At 40.9% G+C, this 17152-nt stretch overlaps 1 protein-coding gene across 1 annotated transcript; it reads left to right on the top strand.

Annotated features, from left to right (window-relative positions):
• Positions 1 to 9581: 9581 nt before the first annotated feature.
• Positions 9582 to 14566, top strand: SPATA19 (spermatogenesis associated 19). The gene is made up of 5 exons (XM_023557002.2): positions 9582 to 9659; positions 9833 to 9889; positions 10396 to 10488; positions 10679 to 10770; positions 14085 to 14566. The coding sequence occupies exons 1-5, from the start codon at positions 9582 to 9584 to the stop codon at positions 14164 to 14166; spliced, it is 402 nt and encodes a 133-aa protein (XP_023412770.1). The 3' UTR covers positions 14167 to 14566.
• Positions 14567 to 17152: the final 2586 nt, after the last annotated feature.

A 17152-nucleotide genomic window follows, 5' to 3' on the forward strand; every position in this document is an offset into this window, starting at 1 on the left:
GCTGAATACATATCATTCAGTGCTAATGGTTCCTTTACCAAAAATAGACTATATACTGGGCCAGAAATCCAATTTCAATTAATTCAAAAGATTGAAATCAGAGTATGTTCTCTGGCCATGGTGAAATTAAATTAGAAATTAACAACAGAAATGAATAACTAGAACAACTCCAAATGCTTTACAGTTAAAGAACACGAGTCCAAGAGTCAAAAAAGAAATTATAATAGAAATTAAAAAACATGTTGGACCACATGATAATGAAAATGCTTGTGAAATGCAGCTAAAGCAGTGTTCTGAGGGTGACTGATAGTTCTAAATGTACGTATTAGAAAAAAAAGTTGAAAATCAATGGTCTAAGATTCCACTTTAAGAATCCAAAACATGAATAATAAATTAAACCCAAAGAACAAGGAAGAAAGAAAATAATAACAGTAGAAATTAATGGAATATATATATATACCCATTGGCGTTGAGTCGATTCTGACTCATAGCAACCCTATCGAACAGAGTAGAACTGCCCCATAGGGTTCCCAAGGAGCGCCTGGTGGATTTGAACTCCCAACTTTTTGGTTAGCAGCCATAGCACTTAATCCCTATGCCACCAAGGTTTCCATATGTGTGTGTGTGTATGAAATATTAACAAAAGATAGTTATTTGAAAACTGATAAACCTCTAGCAAAATCAATGAGGAAAAAAAATTAAAAATCATTAATTACCACTATCAGGAATAAAAAAGTGAAATCACAGCAGATTGCATAGATGTTACAAAAATGATGAGAGGTTACTGTGAACAACTTTATGCCAACTCACAAACAGATTCATTAGTACAGAGAGGAAGCTTTACTGGGCTAAGGTGTTCGAGCAAAACCCTAAGCAATCACTGGCTCGCAAGTAGCTAAGAAGACAATGGGCAACCTTTAGGAAGCCAGACTTAAAAATATAAACAAGAAAAATAAAAATAAAAAATAGAGGCATCAGCAGCTGCAAGGTGGGGGAGACAAATTTAGTGCAATAAAATCACTAAGCAAGCAAACAAACAAGCAAGCAACAGCAACCTTCAGGGGAAGGAATCAGAATCCAGAGTTTCTACAATATATTATATAAAATGGCAAGACTTCAACAACAACAACAGCAACAAAAACATTAGAGGACTTTCCAAGTAACAGAAAAGTCCACAGTGTGACACATATTTAGGTAAAAATGAAGTCAACAGAAACTGAATCTCAGTGGGCCCAGATGTTGGACTTAGAAGACAAAAAACTTCAAAGCCTATTATAAATATGTCCAAAGAATGAAAGAAAAAAATTTAATAATTAAAAGTAAGATGGCAAGAACTCAGCAAATAGAGTCTCAATGAAAAGATACAAAGTGTATACAAGAGCTTACTGGGAATTATGGAGTATAAAAGTACAATAACTGAAATAAGAAATTCACAAGAGAGACTCAACAAAAGATTTGAAATGTCAGAAGATTTAATGAAGATAGATCAATAGAAACACAGAGGAAAAAGAACAACAAAAAAAAATTAACAGAGCCTCAGAGGCTTGTGGGACAACATCAAGCATTCCAACATACATGTGATGACAGGTCTAGAGAGGAGAAAGAGAAAGGAGAATAAAAACATATATATTTGATAGAATAATGGTTAAAAACTTCCAATTTTTATTAAAAAAAAAAACCAAAAAACTACAGACTCAAGAAGCTCAACAAACCCCAGGTAGAATAATCACAAATAAACTGACAAAAGGAGAAAACCTTTAATGAGCAAGAGAAAAAAGATGTCACATATATATAATATATACGACATCATTGTTATATATATATTATAGAGAGAGAGAGAGAGATTTATATCAAGGAAATGGCTCACTCGGTTTTTAGAGTCCTTGGAGCAGGAAAGAGGCTTCTCTTGATTTGCATAGCCACAGGGGCTGGCAAACCCAAGATCAGCAGGCTGGAGAACAGGGCTGTTGCTCACAGGTTGTGAAGACTGATGAATCTCAAGATAGACAGACAAGACCATAGGTAAGCTGCTACCTCAAGTTCCAAGAACTGGAGGTCAGATAAACAGGAGCCAGCTGCAGGATCCAGAAGAAGCAAAAGCCCCAGCAAGGAGAGCAGGAAAGACTAGGTGGTGGAGGGCAGAGAGATGAAGGCTGAGGGGGTGGTGAGCCACCAGAGGCCCCACTCTCAGTTGGTACGCAGCAGATCCCTCCCATCATGGGGGCGATCACATATCAAATCTCAACAGGGAAGTGATCACAACACTATCCAAACCAAAACCCATTGCTGTGGAGTCAATTCTGACTCATAGTGACGGTATAGACCAGCAAAACCCTGCGAATCAGGGCCCAGCTAAGTTGACATACAATTTTAACCATCACAAATGACTTATCACATACAGGGAAACAGCAGTACAATTAACAACTGAGTTCCCATCAAAGGAGGTCAGAAAAGGGTAAAATAACATGACCAAAGTGATGAAAGATAAAACAGTCAAACAAGAATTTTATATTCAGCAAAGCTACTCTTCAAAAAATGTGAAATAAAGTCATTTCCAAATGAACAAAGACTGAGAAAGTCTTGCCTTAAATGATATATTAAAGAAATTTACTTTAGGCTGCGAGGAGATTACACCTTATACCAAATGCACATTAAGAAATAAAGAGTACTGGAAAAGGCAAATATGTGGGTAAGTATAAAAGACTATGTAATGACTCTAACACTGTTTTGTTGGGTTTACTATATATATGTAATAAAATTGACAATTATTACACAAAGAAGGCAGGAAGAAGATGGAGTTATATTGGAAAAAAGTTTCTATAGTTTACCAGAATTAAGTTAGTATTAATTTGAAGTAGATTGCAATAAATTAATATAATACCTCATGTCTGTCAGTTTGTTGTACTTGGTGACTTGTGTCAGCCACCAATATTTAAAATACCAGCAGGGTTACCTAAGCTGGACAGGTTTCAGTGGAACTTCTAGACTAAGACAGACTAGGAAGAAAGACCTGGTGACCTGCTTTTGAAAATTAGCCAATGAATATCTTTTGGATAACAACATAACATTATCTGATATAGTGCTGAAAGATGGGGAAGAGCTGCCTCTTCAAACTAGAGTAGACCTTAATGACATGGATGGAATAAAGCCTTTAGGACCCTCATTTATTGATGTGGCATGACTCAAAATGAGAAGAAACAGCTGCAAACATCCATTAACGATCCGAATATGGAATGCATAAAATATGAATCAAAGAATATTGGAAGTCGTCAAAAATGAAATGGACTACTTGAAGATCAATATCCTAGGCATTAGGGAGCTAAAATTAACTGATATCTGCCATTTGAAATTCAACAGTCGTGTAGTCTACTGTGCTGGGAACCACACATTTAAGAGGAATGGACTTGTACTCATTGACAAAAATAAAATTTCAAGATCTATTTGAAGTACAACACTATCAGTGACAGGATAATATCCATATGCTTACAAGGAAGACCAGTTAATGTGACTATTATTCAAATTTATGCACCAAAACCTAAGGCCAAAGATGAAGAAATTGAAGATTCTTAACAACTTCTGCAGTCTGAAATTGATCAAACATGCAATCAGGATGTGTTGATAATTACTGGTGATTGGAATGCAAAAGTTGGAAACAAAGAAGGATTGGTAGTTGGAAAATATGGCCTTGGTGATAGAAACGATGCCAGGGAAGGCATGATAGAATTTTGCAAGAACTTCTTTATTGCAAATACCTTTTTTCAACAACATAAATGGTGACTATACATATGGACCCCCACGTGTCTGTCGGTTTATGAATAGCAGTGGAACACTGTCTGATATAGGGCTGGAAGATGAGCCCCCCAGGTTGGAAGGCACTCAAAAGATGACTGGGGAAGAGCTGCCTCCTCAAAGTAGAGTCGACCTTAATGACGTGGATGGAGTAAAGCTTTCAGGACCTTCATTTGCTGATGTGGCATGACTCAAAATGAGAAGAAACAGCTGCAAACATCCATTAATAATCGGAACCTGGAATGTATGAAGTATGAATCTAGGAAAATTGGAAATCGTAAAAAATGAAATGGAACGCGTAAACATTGATATCCTAGGCATTAGCAAGCTGAAATGGACTGGCATTGGCCATTTTGAATTGGACAATCAGGCCACACCCCCAAGAAAACTCCCTTTCAATTGATTGGCTGTTCATAGCAGATCTCATCATGGAATTGATTATATCATTATATAATTGCCAAATTACATCATAACTGCCAAACCACTGAGAATCAAGGCCCAGCCAAGTTGAGGCACAACCTTAACCGTCACGATGGTGTAATTCCATTTATATGAAATGTGCACACAAAGCAAATCTATAGGATAGAAACCAGATTGGTGGGGCTGGGAATGGAAGCAGGCATTGACTGCAAACGGGCATGATGAAACTTTTGAGGTGACGGGAATGTTCTAAAATTAGACTGTGTTGATGGTTGTATAGTCCTATAGATTTATTAAAAATCGTTAAATTATACATTACAATGGGTAAATTTTATGTTATTTACATTATAGTTCAATAAAACTAATTTTAAAAATTAAGAACTCTCTTCCTCAAAAGACAATATTAAAAGAGTGAAAAGGCAAGTCATAGGCTGGGGGGAAACAGTTGCAAAACATATTTGACAGAGACTCCTATCTAAAATACATAAAGAAGCCCTACAAGTTAGTAATAAAAAGGCTGACAATCTAATAAAAAAGGTCACAAGACTTGAAGAGAAACTTCACAAAAAAGAATATCCAAAAGGGTCAATAAGCAAATGAAGAGATGCTTAGCACCATTAAAATTAGTTAAATTCAAATTAAACTAATATTAGTTACCAGTATACCTCCACTAGTCTGGCTCAAATTTAAAGAACTAACAATATCAAGTATTGGCAAGAATATGGAACAACCGTTAATTTGATAAGTTGCTTATGGGCATGTAGATTGGTACGGCTATTTTGTAATACATTTTGGTATATACTAATGATAAGTATATATAAAATATATGATCCAGCAATTCCATTCCTGGATATATACTCAGCACATTTAGGGCTTAAGTCAACCAAATATATGTCCAAGAATATTAATAGCAACATTACTTTAAAAAGCATCAAACTAGATCCAACACCAATGTCCATCAACAGTAAATTTAAAAAATATATTGAGTTACATTAATACAATGGAACACAATCCAGAAATGACATAATAACAAACTACAGTTTCATGCAACAACCTAGACAAATCTCGCATACATAACGTTAATGAAAGAGGCCAGAGAGAAAAGAGTACAAACTTGGTGATGAAGGGTGAAATGATGGTAACCTTTGTGGGGGAGTATTGCATCAGGGGACAAGAACTGCCTGCTGGGATACTGTAAATGGTCTATATCTTGAACTGGGTGGTGGTTAAACACACACACACACACACAGAAAAATTAATACCTGTACATTTTACTGTATACCTTTTATAATTTAATAATAAAAAAGTGAGACTAGATTTATGTATATGCTTTGTCTTGAAAATGTAAACACAAGACGTACAACCTAGAAACTAATGAAAATTTTTAATTCTGAGGTGAGTAAGAACAAAATTGATGGGAGAGGGGAGGAAATGGAACTTCCTTCAATATATCTTTAGTGTAGTTTTGACTTTAGAATCATGTTAATGCTTTAAATATTTAAATATGAAATGATACTAGGATTTATTCCAGGAATGCAGGGATGGTTCAACGTTAGAAAATCAATCAACTTAATACACCACATCGGTAGAAAAAAGGAAAAGAACCAACATGATCATCTCTATGAATGCAGAAAAAGCATTTGATAAAATCCAACACCTCTTCTTGATGAAAATCCTCAAACAATTTGGAATAGAAGTGAAGTTCCTCAATATGATTAAGGGCGTATATGAAAAACCAGTAGCCAACATTATACTTACAGGACAAAAATTGAGAGATTTCCCTTTTGAAACTAAGAAAAAGACAAGGGTGACAAGTCTTGCCAATCCTATTCAATATTGTATTAGAAGTCCTAGCCAGAACTTAAGACAAGAAAAAGAAATAGAAGTCATCCAAATCTGAAAAGAAGTAAAATTATCTCTATTCACAACGACATATCCTATATATAGAAAATTACAAAGAATCCATAAGAAAGCTTCTAGAGCTAATAGAGGAATTTAGCAAAGTCACAACTTACAAGTTCAATAAAGAAAAATCAGTTGGGTTCCTATACACTAGCAATGAGAAATCTGAAAGGGAAATTTGGGAACAATTCCATTTACAATAACATCTAAGAGAATAAACTACTTGGGAATAAGTTTAACCAGGAATGTGAAAGACTTACATGATGGAAATTATAAAATACTGTTGAAAAAGATTAAAGAGGACTTAAATAAATGGAAAGATGTTCTGCGTTCTTGGGTTGAAGACAACATTGTTAAGATGTCAGTACTATTCATAGATTCAACACCATCCCGATCAAAATTCCCATAACCTTCTTTACAGAAATGAGAAAACAAATCCTCAACTTTATATGGAATGGAAACAGGTCCTGAATACCTACAGCAGTGTTGAAGGAGAAGAACAAAGTAGAAGGACTCACACTTCCTGATTTTAAAACATAGTATACAGCTACAGTAATCAAAACAGTACCAACTGGTATAATAGTAGACACATAGACAACAGAATAGAATTGAGAGTCCAGAAATAAACCCACACATCTATGGTCAATTGATTTTTGACAATGGTGCTAAGTCCATTCAATGGGGAAAGAAGAGTGTCTTCAGTAAATGGCAATGGGATAACTGGATTTCAACATGCAGAAAAATGAAACAGGATTCATGCCTCATACCATACAAAAAAAAAAACAAACTCAAAATGGATTAAGGACCTAAATGTAAAAACTAAAACCATAAAATTCTTAGAAGAAAATGCAGGGCAAGGCTGTCAGGCCTAACTTTTAACAATGGATTATCTACACGATCCTAGGCAAAACTCATCCTAGGTAAAAATACAAAGTGCCAGACAAATAAATGGGATCTCATAAAAATTATAAACCTTTGTTCATCAAAAGACTTTACCAAAAAAGTGAAAAGACAAGTTACCAACCGAGAAAATATCTTCAGAAGCCATATATCTGATAAGAATCTAATAGTCAAAATATTAACAACATTTGATAACAACAAAATGACAACCCAGCCATAAAATGGGCAAAGGACTTTGAATAGACATTTTATCAAAAAGGACATTCAAATGGCCACCAAACACATGAAAAAATGCTAAGCTTCATTAGCCATCAGAGAGCTGTAAATCAAAACCACAATGGGATACTTCACTTCCACTAGGATGGCTAAGATAAAAAAAAAAATACCAGAAAATAATAAATGTTGGCAAGCATATGGGAAAACTGGTACCCCTGTCCATTGGTGGTGGAAATGCAAAATGATATAGCCATTGTGGAAAACAGTGTGGTGGTTCCTTAAAAAACTAAAAAATATAACTACTATAAAAAAAAACCAAAAAACTACCATATGACCCAGCAATTTCACTGCTAAGAATATACCCAAGGACCTTGAAAGCAGTGATGCAGACAGACACAAGCACACCAATGTTCATTGCAGCATTATTCACAATAGCCAAAAGATTAAATGCCCATCCATGGATAAACAAAATGTGGTACATACATACAATGCAATACTACTCAGCCAGAAAGAGAAAAGAAGTCTTGATACATGCGACAATATGGATGGAGTTTGAAGACATTATGCTGAGTGAAATAAGTCAATCATAAAAGGACACGTATTATATGATCTCACTTATATAAAAAGACAAGAACAGGCAAATGTATAAAGAAATAGGGACCAAAATTTATTAGTGGTTACTAGGGGCAGGAGGGAGGCAGAAATGAGTTATTACTTATGGAGACACTATTCTATCCTTTTCATTTTGAAGACAAAGAAACTAGGACCAGTGAGACTAATGATTAGGTCAAGGTCATAAAGAAGTAAATGGCAGAGAGAGGATCACAACCCTGGTTTCTGCTGTTGTTGTTAGGTGCTATTGAGTCGGTTTGAACTCATTGAACTCATAGCGACTCTACAACAGAATGAAACACTGCTCAGTCCTGTGCCATCCTTATGATCGTTGTTATACTTAAGCCCATTGTTACAGCCACTGTGTCAGTCCATCTTTTTGAGAATCTTCCTCTTTTTCACTGACCTTCCACTTTACAGGTTTCTGAGGCCTTGGGAATAGTCTCAGAGTAGCTACGACTGCTTTTGAGAGTAACTGGACGTTTGCTTTGAGTTATTTAGGGTATTCTCAACTTCCTTCAATTTCCTGGAGAGGGTTCTGGATGGGAACAGTAACTATCTGAGCACCTGTCAGATTTTTGCCCCCACCCCCTAAGTCACAACACAATCCCCATATCATTTCTACTTTACTGGCCTAACACCAAGGCAGTCCACCATGGCTACTTGCAACAGAATAACCAAGAAACTTCTTTTATATGAAGTAGCACATTCACTTTTTATTCTATACCTACTATTGTTTGAACTCTATCTTACTTACCTAGCATTACCGTAACAGAAATACCATAAACGAGTGGCTTTAAAAAACAGACATTTATTTTCTCACATTTCAGGAGGCTAAAAGTCCAAATCAGGGTCTCAGCTGTGGCGATTCCTTCTGTGGGCCTCTCTCCTAGTGTCTGGTGTCTCCCGGCAACCCTTGGCATTTCTTTGTGTGAGATAAGTCCTCCCATGGCATCTGTTTTCCCTCTTCCTGTGATTCTGCATCTATACTGTACTGTTTGTAACTCACAAGTGATTAGATTTAGGACTCACCCTACTCTGGCATTAACAAAAGAGCACCCCTATTTCCAAACAATCACATCTGTAGGTACAGGGGGAGGACTTCAATACATATTTTGGGGGGTCACAATTCAGCCCCAAACAGATTTATTATTTAAATCACTCGTATAAACAAGACAGAAAAAAAAAAATGAAGAAAGCACCCTTGTTGAGACTTTCTCCCTAGCTTTCATGTTTTTTGGGAGATGACAAGCTCTCTTTTCCCCACAACATGTAAGGATAAGAATAGGAAGTGCTCGTGGTATTGTTTTGAATGAAAGTTTAGAAGACCCAGATCATTTTGCCATAGATTTGTTCTTTTAATTTGTAAAATTTCTTGAGCATTGCTCAAGACTGGGTGACCAATCATCAACTCTTTTTCCCTCCCTGAGATTCTCTAGCCATGATTTGCATAATTTCCCCTTTGTTTCTGTCTCAGGCTGGTCTCGGCTATTTCTTAACCTAACCCTCATCCCCTCATCTCTCTGTTTCTGTCTATGATCATCACTAAGGTAAAAACTTCCTGACTTCTCTTTTCCATCTCCACTCTTACCCTGGAGATTAAGGGAGGTCATTGTCACATCATCATTGGTCAGCCAATCAGGTGTGCACCTCCCTTTCATGATCTCCCTGGCCCATAGGTGTTCACACGCAGCTTCAATGGAAGGGAGGAACCAAGAAGGAGGCCTGGTATAAGCCCAAAGATGATCATAACAACATGGATTGTATACGTTCTGGCCCGCAAAGGTGTAGGGTTCCCCTTCCCACCAAAAACCAGTTCTGTAAGTGAAGTTGATGGTAGCCATGTGGAATTTTTTCTCACGTATGTTCCCCCACCCCGGTGTACCCCTTGCTGCATTTCCAGAGAGATCTTACACAACTCTGGATTAAAATGCAGAGAAGGAGAACTAGGTTTCTAGGATTCTGAAGGCATCACCTTCCCAATTTGTTTCAGGACGTCGAAGTTGTGGAAAGTGAGGCTGTGTCTGTGGTGCAGCACTGGTTGAAAAAAGTGAGTAAGATCCTCTATGATTCAGAATAGTCAAAATTCTAGAGCTGGCTTCAGTGGGTGCAGGGGGCTAGACTCCCTTCTCCATAGGATTGAGAACTCAAGTTCATTGCTCGCCTGATATTAAACTTTGCTAAGCCACCTGCCCAGAAGTGTGTCTAATTCACCCAAATGTCCTAGAGGACACAGGCTGGTGTCCTTGTGAGAGATCTGTTAGTGATGCCACTTACTCCTTCAGCCCTGCGTGAACTCAGATGCCTCACCCCCAGTTCAATGGTATCTCAGGAATACCTTGGGGAGAGGACCAGGGACCTAGGGATTCCCTGAAATTTCTTAGGACGGTGGCAATAGAGGAGGTTACTGCAGAAACTGAGAGATGTGGGGTGTGTTTGTGTGGATTTTTCGGTTTGTATGTTGTGATGAAGAGGAAGAAGGGGGAAAAGAAAGGAGAGCAGGCCTGGGATAGGATGCAGAATGACACTGGTTCGAGGAAACTGCTCACATTTCAGACTGAAGAAGAGGCTTCCCAGGGCATAAAGGAGAAGATGTCCAGCAACTACGCTCCCACACATGGCCAAGACGTACATGTGACCAGAGATGTGGTAACTGACCGCAGTTCTTGAGAGTCTGAGGCTAATGGCCTGGGGTGGCGGGATCAGGGAGAGGTGAAAAACAGGAAGAATTACAAAGTAGTGTGTGTGTGTGTTGGGGAAATTTGTCTGGGGCCGCTTTGCCCCAGTCCCAGGCTCCATACTGGCCAGGAATCATGTGAATTCTGGCTGGATTTCCTAGGTGAAGCACCGTCTCTCAAAGTCTGATTTGTTAGCAGACCAGAGTCAAGAGGTCCTGGAGGAGAGAACTAGAATCCAGTTCATAAGATGGAGGTAAAATGCCCCGTTTGCCCTGAGTGAAAGGGTGGTGGTGGGGCATCTGAGAAGGTGGGCTGTCTCTTCAGGATTCCAGGGCAACCAAAACCACAAACACCCTTCTCTAGAGATGCCTCCTTTCACTTGGAAATGTTTCACCCTGCTTTGGGGTGTTAAAGGAATATTTTTGCAATCCTGAAAGCCTAGCTGATTCCTAAAATTTTAAATGACTTGAGGGGCTGGAGAACTGGGCTTGCTCACCATTTCTTAAATGCTTCTGAATAAATTTTAGACTTCTGTTATTTTTGCACTTGAATTGTTCAGAAGTGGCTGCACTTTAATGAGCTAAAAGAAAATAAGCTGTCAAAATGCAAAAGCCAATAGTCCTCTGTAACTGAGGTGGATGAGGTTTCTCAGTGTCTGGGGCAAGAGTCCTAGGTTCCAGGTTGGGGCAGCTTGGCCGAGCCTCACATGGGGCCTCCAGCCCAGGAATTGCATCCCCATCCAGCCCTTTTGGACCTGAAGATGCTAAAACTCAAGGCAGGGGGAGCTGGGCCAGAAAGGCATGGGACTTCCTGGCTCCTTTCGGCCATATTCCTTCCCAGAAAAGGAACTGTGGAATTAAACTCTCTGGGTTTTTTTTTTTTTTTTTACTGGGTATACAGCATATGAGTTGGAATCGACTCGAGGGCACTGGGTTTTGGTGGGTTATACAGCACAGTGGTAAAGAGTTCAGGCTGCTAACCAAAAGGTTGGCAGTTCAAATCCACCAGCCACTCCTTCAAAACAACTATGGGGCAGCTGTACTCTGTCCTAGAGGGTTGCTATGAGTGGGAATCAACTCCATGACAACAGGTTTTGTTTTTATTTTGGAATACAGAATTGTAAAGGTGCTATCACAAATGTACTGTCTTCTCCCTTTCCAAGCCCCACTCCCAGCTTTTCTATCTGCTATCAAATGCCATATATTTCTTGAGAAATACAGTTTTATTTCCGGATATAGGGTTTTCATGTTTACCTCTCCCAGTGGCATCAGCATTTTAAAAGAGGATTCAAACACAGAGTAATCACAACAGAAGGAATAACTGGTGGTGGAATTCGAGGCCTCCCTTGTTAAAGGTTTTTTGGATGGGAAACCTTCCAAGGTTCCTCAAACCATAGATGTTGCCGCTGTCATCCAGTCCCAGCCCTGTCTGCAGGCTGGCTCTCCAGGGCCTGCCGGGGTAGGGCCATGGAACTCTAAGCGTTGCATTGCTTGGTTTAGATAATATGCATGGCAGCTTCCAATGTTTTTTAGACTTTAGATGTACATTATAACTAAGTTTAAGTGTTTGAGACATGTTCCAGGAACCACAGCCAACTATGTATAATTTTTCCACTCTGGATTTTCTGTGGAGATTTTAAATAAACAAGCTCTGCCTGTTTTCCCACAGTCTACTAGTTTGGTGCCCTCTTAGTTTTAATAAAAATAGTCAGGGAATGCATGCCCCTTTATTCAACATTGTTTATGTTCATTTGCTTGATAGCCATGTACTGACTAACTGATTATTGCTATGCTCTCCAGAAGAGAGAGGAAAGAATAAGACACAGCCCCCAATTTCAAGGGGAAAAAGCTAGCGCAGTGGGTAAGGCGTGTTAGAGGTAAAGAAAACACCGGAGTAGCTGTGGGAGCACCTGGGGTCTCCTGATCACACAGATTCTAGGCAGGAGCTGCCCAGGGCACTCAGAAAAGGTTTCAAGCACGGCGCTTGCTTGACTGGCTTTAGGAACTGGATAAACTGGGGCCGTCCAGAGGGTGGGGAAACCCTGGTGGTGGTGTAGTAATTAAGAACTACTTCTGCTAACCAAAAAAACAAAAAAAAAGTCAGTAGGTTGAATCCACCAGGCGCTCCTTCAAAACCCTATGGGGCAGTTCTACTCTGTCCTACGGGACATTATGAGTCAGGATCCACTCGAAGGCAATGTTTTTTTTTGTTTGTTTGTTCCAGAGGGTGGGGCCTTCCAGAGCCCCCAACAGTCTTGGTACCCCTGGGGCTTTCTCCCTTGGCCAAGACCACCTCCTCAGTGCCCAGGGCTGGTCCCCCTCTTCTTCTCTGAGGCCTCCCCTCATCCCCTCAGGTTGGGGACAATCTCTCCCTCCTCTGAAGCCCCTTCCTTCTTTATCTTTCTCTATAGGCACCCACCCTGCTGCTCTCCCTTGTGTGAGTGGTATTTATGAGCATGTTCCCCCCGCCCCCCTCATCTGCATCACTGGAGACAGTATCAATGCTATCACCATCTTTGAAAACCCCAAAGCATCTAGAGCAGGGCGTTTCATAGAGAAGGTGCCTTCAATAGGTATAGAAGTAGACAGACCACATTCTCAATGGGAGGAGTGGGATGTGGAGTTGGAAAGAATAAGAAGGGAATTATAAAGAGCAAAACGAGTCAAGTACCATAAAATTAATCAACGACAAGCCCAAAGCACACCTTCTGTTTACTTCCCAACCCTCACATACAAAGGGACTCTACATTTGTGCTGGCTTAGTTTATCATCACTCCTGTCTATCAGTTTGAGTAATGACAGGTGCCTGCTAGATAAAATTTTCTAGAAGTATCTCTCAGCCATAATGAATATGGCATAAACACTGATTATGAAGAGCTGATAATAAAGTTGGAGATGAATTCAGAAGGAGTGACTTTCATATCTTACAAGACCACTGACCTGCTGTGTAACTCCAGCAAAGATGCTTTACCTCTCTGTTTCCTCGACCTTCCTAAGACCATTTCTATTTGCTTAGGATTAATGGGGAAACCCTGTAGCATAGTGGCTGAGAGGTACAGCTGCTAACCTAAAGGTTGGCAGTTCGAATCCACCAGGAGCTCCTTGGAAACCATATGGGGCAGTTCTACTCTGTCCTATAGGGTCGTTATGAGTCAAAATCCACTTGATGGCAACGGGTTTGTTTTTTTTTAGGATTAATGGTTGGCTAAGGGAAACCCTGGTTGCGTAGTGGTTAACAGCTACGGCTGCTAACCAAAAGGCTGGCATTTTGAATCTACCAAGTGCTCCTTGGAAACTCTATGGGGCAGTTCTTCTCTGTCGTATAGGGTCGTTATGAGTCGGAATTGACTCAACGGCAGTGGCTTTGGTTTTTTTGGAGGGGGGAGGCGTACTTGATTAATAAAAACAAAACCTTTGTGCTTATTATATGAGATGGGTGAGGGAGCAGCTCAGAAGTTTATGGTGATGGGACAAGACCTAGCATTCATGTAACCCAAGTCTAACAGCTTTAAAATACTGAGTAAAAAAAGAAACTCAAGAATCTACATGTTTGAATGGCCTCTTGCAGCCATACCCGTATCTTCCAAGTTCCAAGTGAGGTGAGAGAGGATGCTATGCGGGATCGGATAGAGCAGGTGAGACGAAGGTAAGTCATTTTGGACAGGGTGGTTCCTAGTCCTCACTGGGGGCAGTTGGGATGGAAGAGCTTTGGGCTTCCCTGCTCAAGCCCAACTGTGTTCTTGTCAACATTCTAAAGCAGAGAAAAGCAGTCACCAGGGCTGCTGCCTTTCTTCTGTGGGAGCTGTGACACCCCCCACCCCTCCAGCCTATCTGAAGCCCTTCCAGGCTGACCTCTTTTCTGAAAGACTCTGCTCCCAGGCCCTGGTGGGTCAAGGGCCCAGTGTGGCTACCCACCCAACGCCCAAGCCCTGGCCAGCATGCCCTGTGCAGGCTCTGGCACCCACAGCCCTACTCTCCTTGCTCCTCCCTTTTGTCCTCTGCAGCATATCGCACCTGACAGTTGATTCGGCTCATGACTCACACATTGGATCTTTCTATTCAGACTGCTAAGAGTGACAGGTGAGAGGGCTGGCAGGTAAGCAGCTGGGCAGAGCAGAGGGTTCTGCTGGGCAGCAAAAAGGGGCACAGGGTCGGGGGGATTTGATAATGAGGCCTGAGCTTGGGGCTAATAAAGAGATATAACAGTTGCCTTATGCTCCTGAAATGCTCTCTCAAATTTCTGGAAGGACTTGACCTTGAGTTTCTGACAGATCTCTCTGACTCTTCCAACTGTGGTGTCATAGGCTGTGTGTCTCAATATCAGGTGTCTTGGGATCATGAAACGCTGGCAGAAATGTAGATGTTGACTCAAGGTCTGTGGTGGGGCCTGTGACTCTGCATTTCTAATGGCTCCCACAGGATGTACTGGTTCCCAGGCTGCACTTTGAGTAGAAGAATTACAGAACATTTGAGTCAGGAGAGGAGATGTGGGTTTTGGGGGGTCACTTTGGGTCACTTGGCCTCCACCCTTGCACTTGGTACTGAAAGTCACTATGTGCTGGGCCCTTTGCTCAGTTTGGGAATATAGGAGTAAAGAACCCACTCCGCCCCTGCCCTTGTTCATCTTTCCTTTTGACAGGGGTGACCAATATTAAACCAATTATTTCTCACAATTTTCATAATGACTATAAGCGAGAGGAATCCTATGGCGCAGTGGTTAAGAGCTATGGTGAGCTATGGCTGTTAACAGATGACCAGGAGTCATCCATCAGGAAGCAGTTAGGTTCCCTTTTATGTGCAAAGGCTGTGCTGGCTGGTGTGGGGGCTAATCATAAGATACAGCTGGCTCTTAAGATGCTTAAAATAGGGCCATGGAGAGGTCACACTGGCATTGACTGGGCACTTCTTTTATGCCATGTTCCGAAAAGGCACTTTTGCAAGGATTCTCATTTGATTCAAAAACAGCCTGAAGAATAGGGCATTGTTGGTGCCCCTTACAGAGGGCCAAGGTCAGCCAAGGCTTGCCTCCAGGTGCTGGATTCAGATCCAGCTCCACCATCTGTGAGTCACAATGTCTCTGTCTATAATAGTAGTATGGGTTGTTTTGAGGATAATAATGTCTAGCCTATGGTAAGTGCTATGTTGTTTGCTGTTATTAATAGAGATGAGAAAGCTGGGGTTCTCAGGGGTAAGTAACTTGCCAAGGGTGACTTCACTAGGAAGAAGCAGAGCCCCAGGTTTCAGCCCCAGGTCTATTCAGCAAACCATCACCTTTGCCTTTCACGGGCTCTCCTGTCCTCCAGATCCAGCTCTGAGAATGTGGAACGGCACGATTAGGGTAGACATTAGTGGCCCTGCCTTAGACAGCCTACATTTTTGTATGTGCCCTGTGGGCATTTCTCTGTTCCCAGGTTGGTATCACTCAGGATCAAGGAAGTGGCCTGTGTCAGCACATCCATCTCCTCTTGATCTGAAGAGGGAACAGAACAGCGAGACCTGGGTGGAGGGGACTCAGCAGTAGACCCTTTACTGCGACAGTTGCCACTCTGAGATCTGCTCTCTAAACTGCTAATAAAGAGACATGCTATTTAAGAGCCCTCCCTGAGTCTTGCATGTGGGTGCTGTGCCATTCATTGATTCATCATCAGACACTGCAGGCTGAGTGGGCCTGGCTCTGGGGTATGACCAACTAGAAAGAGTTGACAGCTGCTACAATGTGGAGTGAGATGAGCCCTGGTAGGCACTCTGAGACATGAAAAGGGCTTCTAACCTGTGTTGGGGGTGGGGTGGGGCAGGGAGGGCTTCCTGGAGGAAGCGTGGCTTTTTGTTTCATTCAAGAATTTATTGAGTGTCTGTGATAATAAAGGCAAATGTTTACTGAGCACTTAAAATACTATCTAAGGGCATTGGTAGTCCCATGGTAAAATTCTCGTCTTCCACGCAGGAAACCCTGGTTTAATTCCCAGCTAATGTACTTCAAGTGCAGCTACCATCCATCTGTCAGTGGAGGCTTGTGTGTTGCTATGATACTGAACAGGTTTCAGCAGAGCTTCCAGACTAAGAAGGACTAGGAAGAAAGAACTAGTTGTCTACTGAAAATCAGCCAATGGAAACCCTACAAATCACAATGGTCAGATCCCATTGTGCATGGGGTTGCCATGAATCAGGGGCTGACTCAACGGCAGTGAACAACAAAAACCAAACACTATTTAAGTAGTTTACATGTATCCAAGCACTTATTCCAAGCAGCCTTTTGAGGTAGACACTATTATTATTACTACTACCACCTTTATTACCCTATTTTAGAGAGGAAACAATATAAGAACAAGAAGGTTAGGTTCCATGTCTAAAGTCACATGACAGCAGAGTGACTGAGCCATAGGTAAGAGTTCTGGCCTCCTGGCTCCAAAACCTACTTTCTCAACCACTCTGCCTACACTATGCCCTGGGCCCTTTGCTCAGCCTGGTAATATAGGAGTAAAGAACCCATTCAGTCTCTGCCCTTGCTCATCTTCCATTTCGTCAGGGGAGATACTGATATTAAACAAACCAATTATTTGTTACAATTTCCATAATGACTATAAGGGAAAGAAGCCTTATACAGCAGTGGTTAAGAGCTATGATGAGCTATGGCTG

This window comes from Loxodonta africana, chromosome 15, assembly GCF_030014295.1.
Source record: "Loxodonta africana isolate mLoxAfr1 chromosome 15, mLoxAfr1.hap2, whole genome shotgun sequence".
NCBI classification, from domain to species: domain Eukaryota; kingdom Metazoa; phylum Chordata; class Mammalia; order Proboscidea; family Elephantidae; genus Loxodonta; species Loxodonta africana.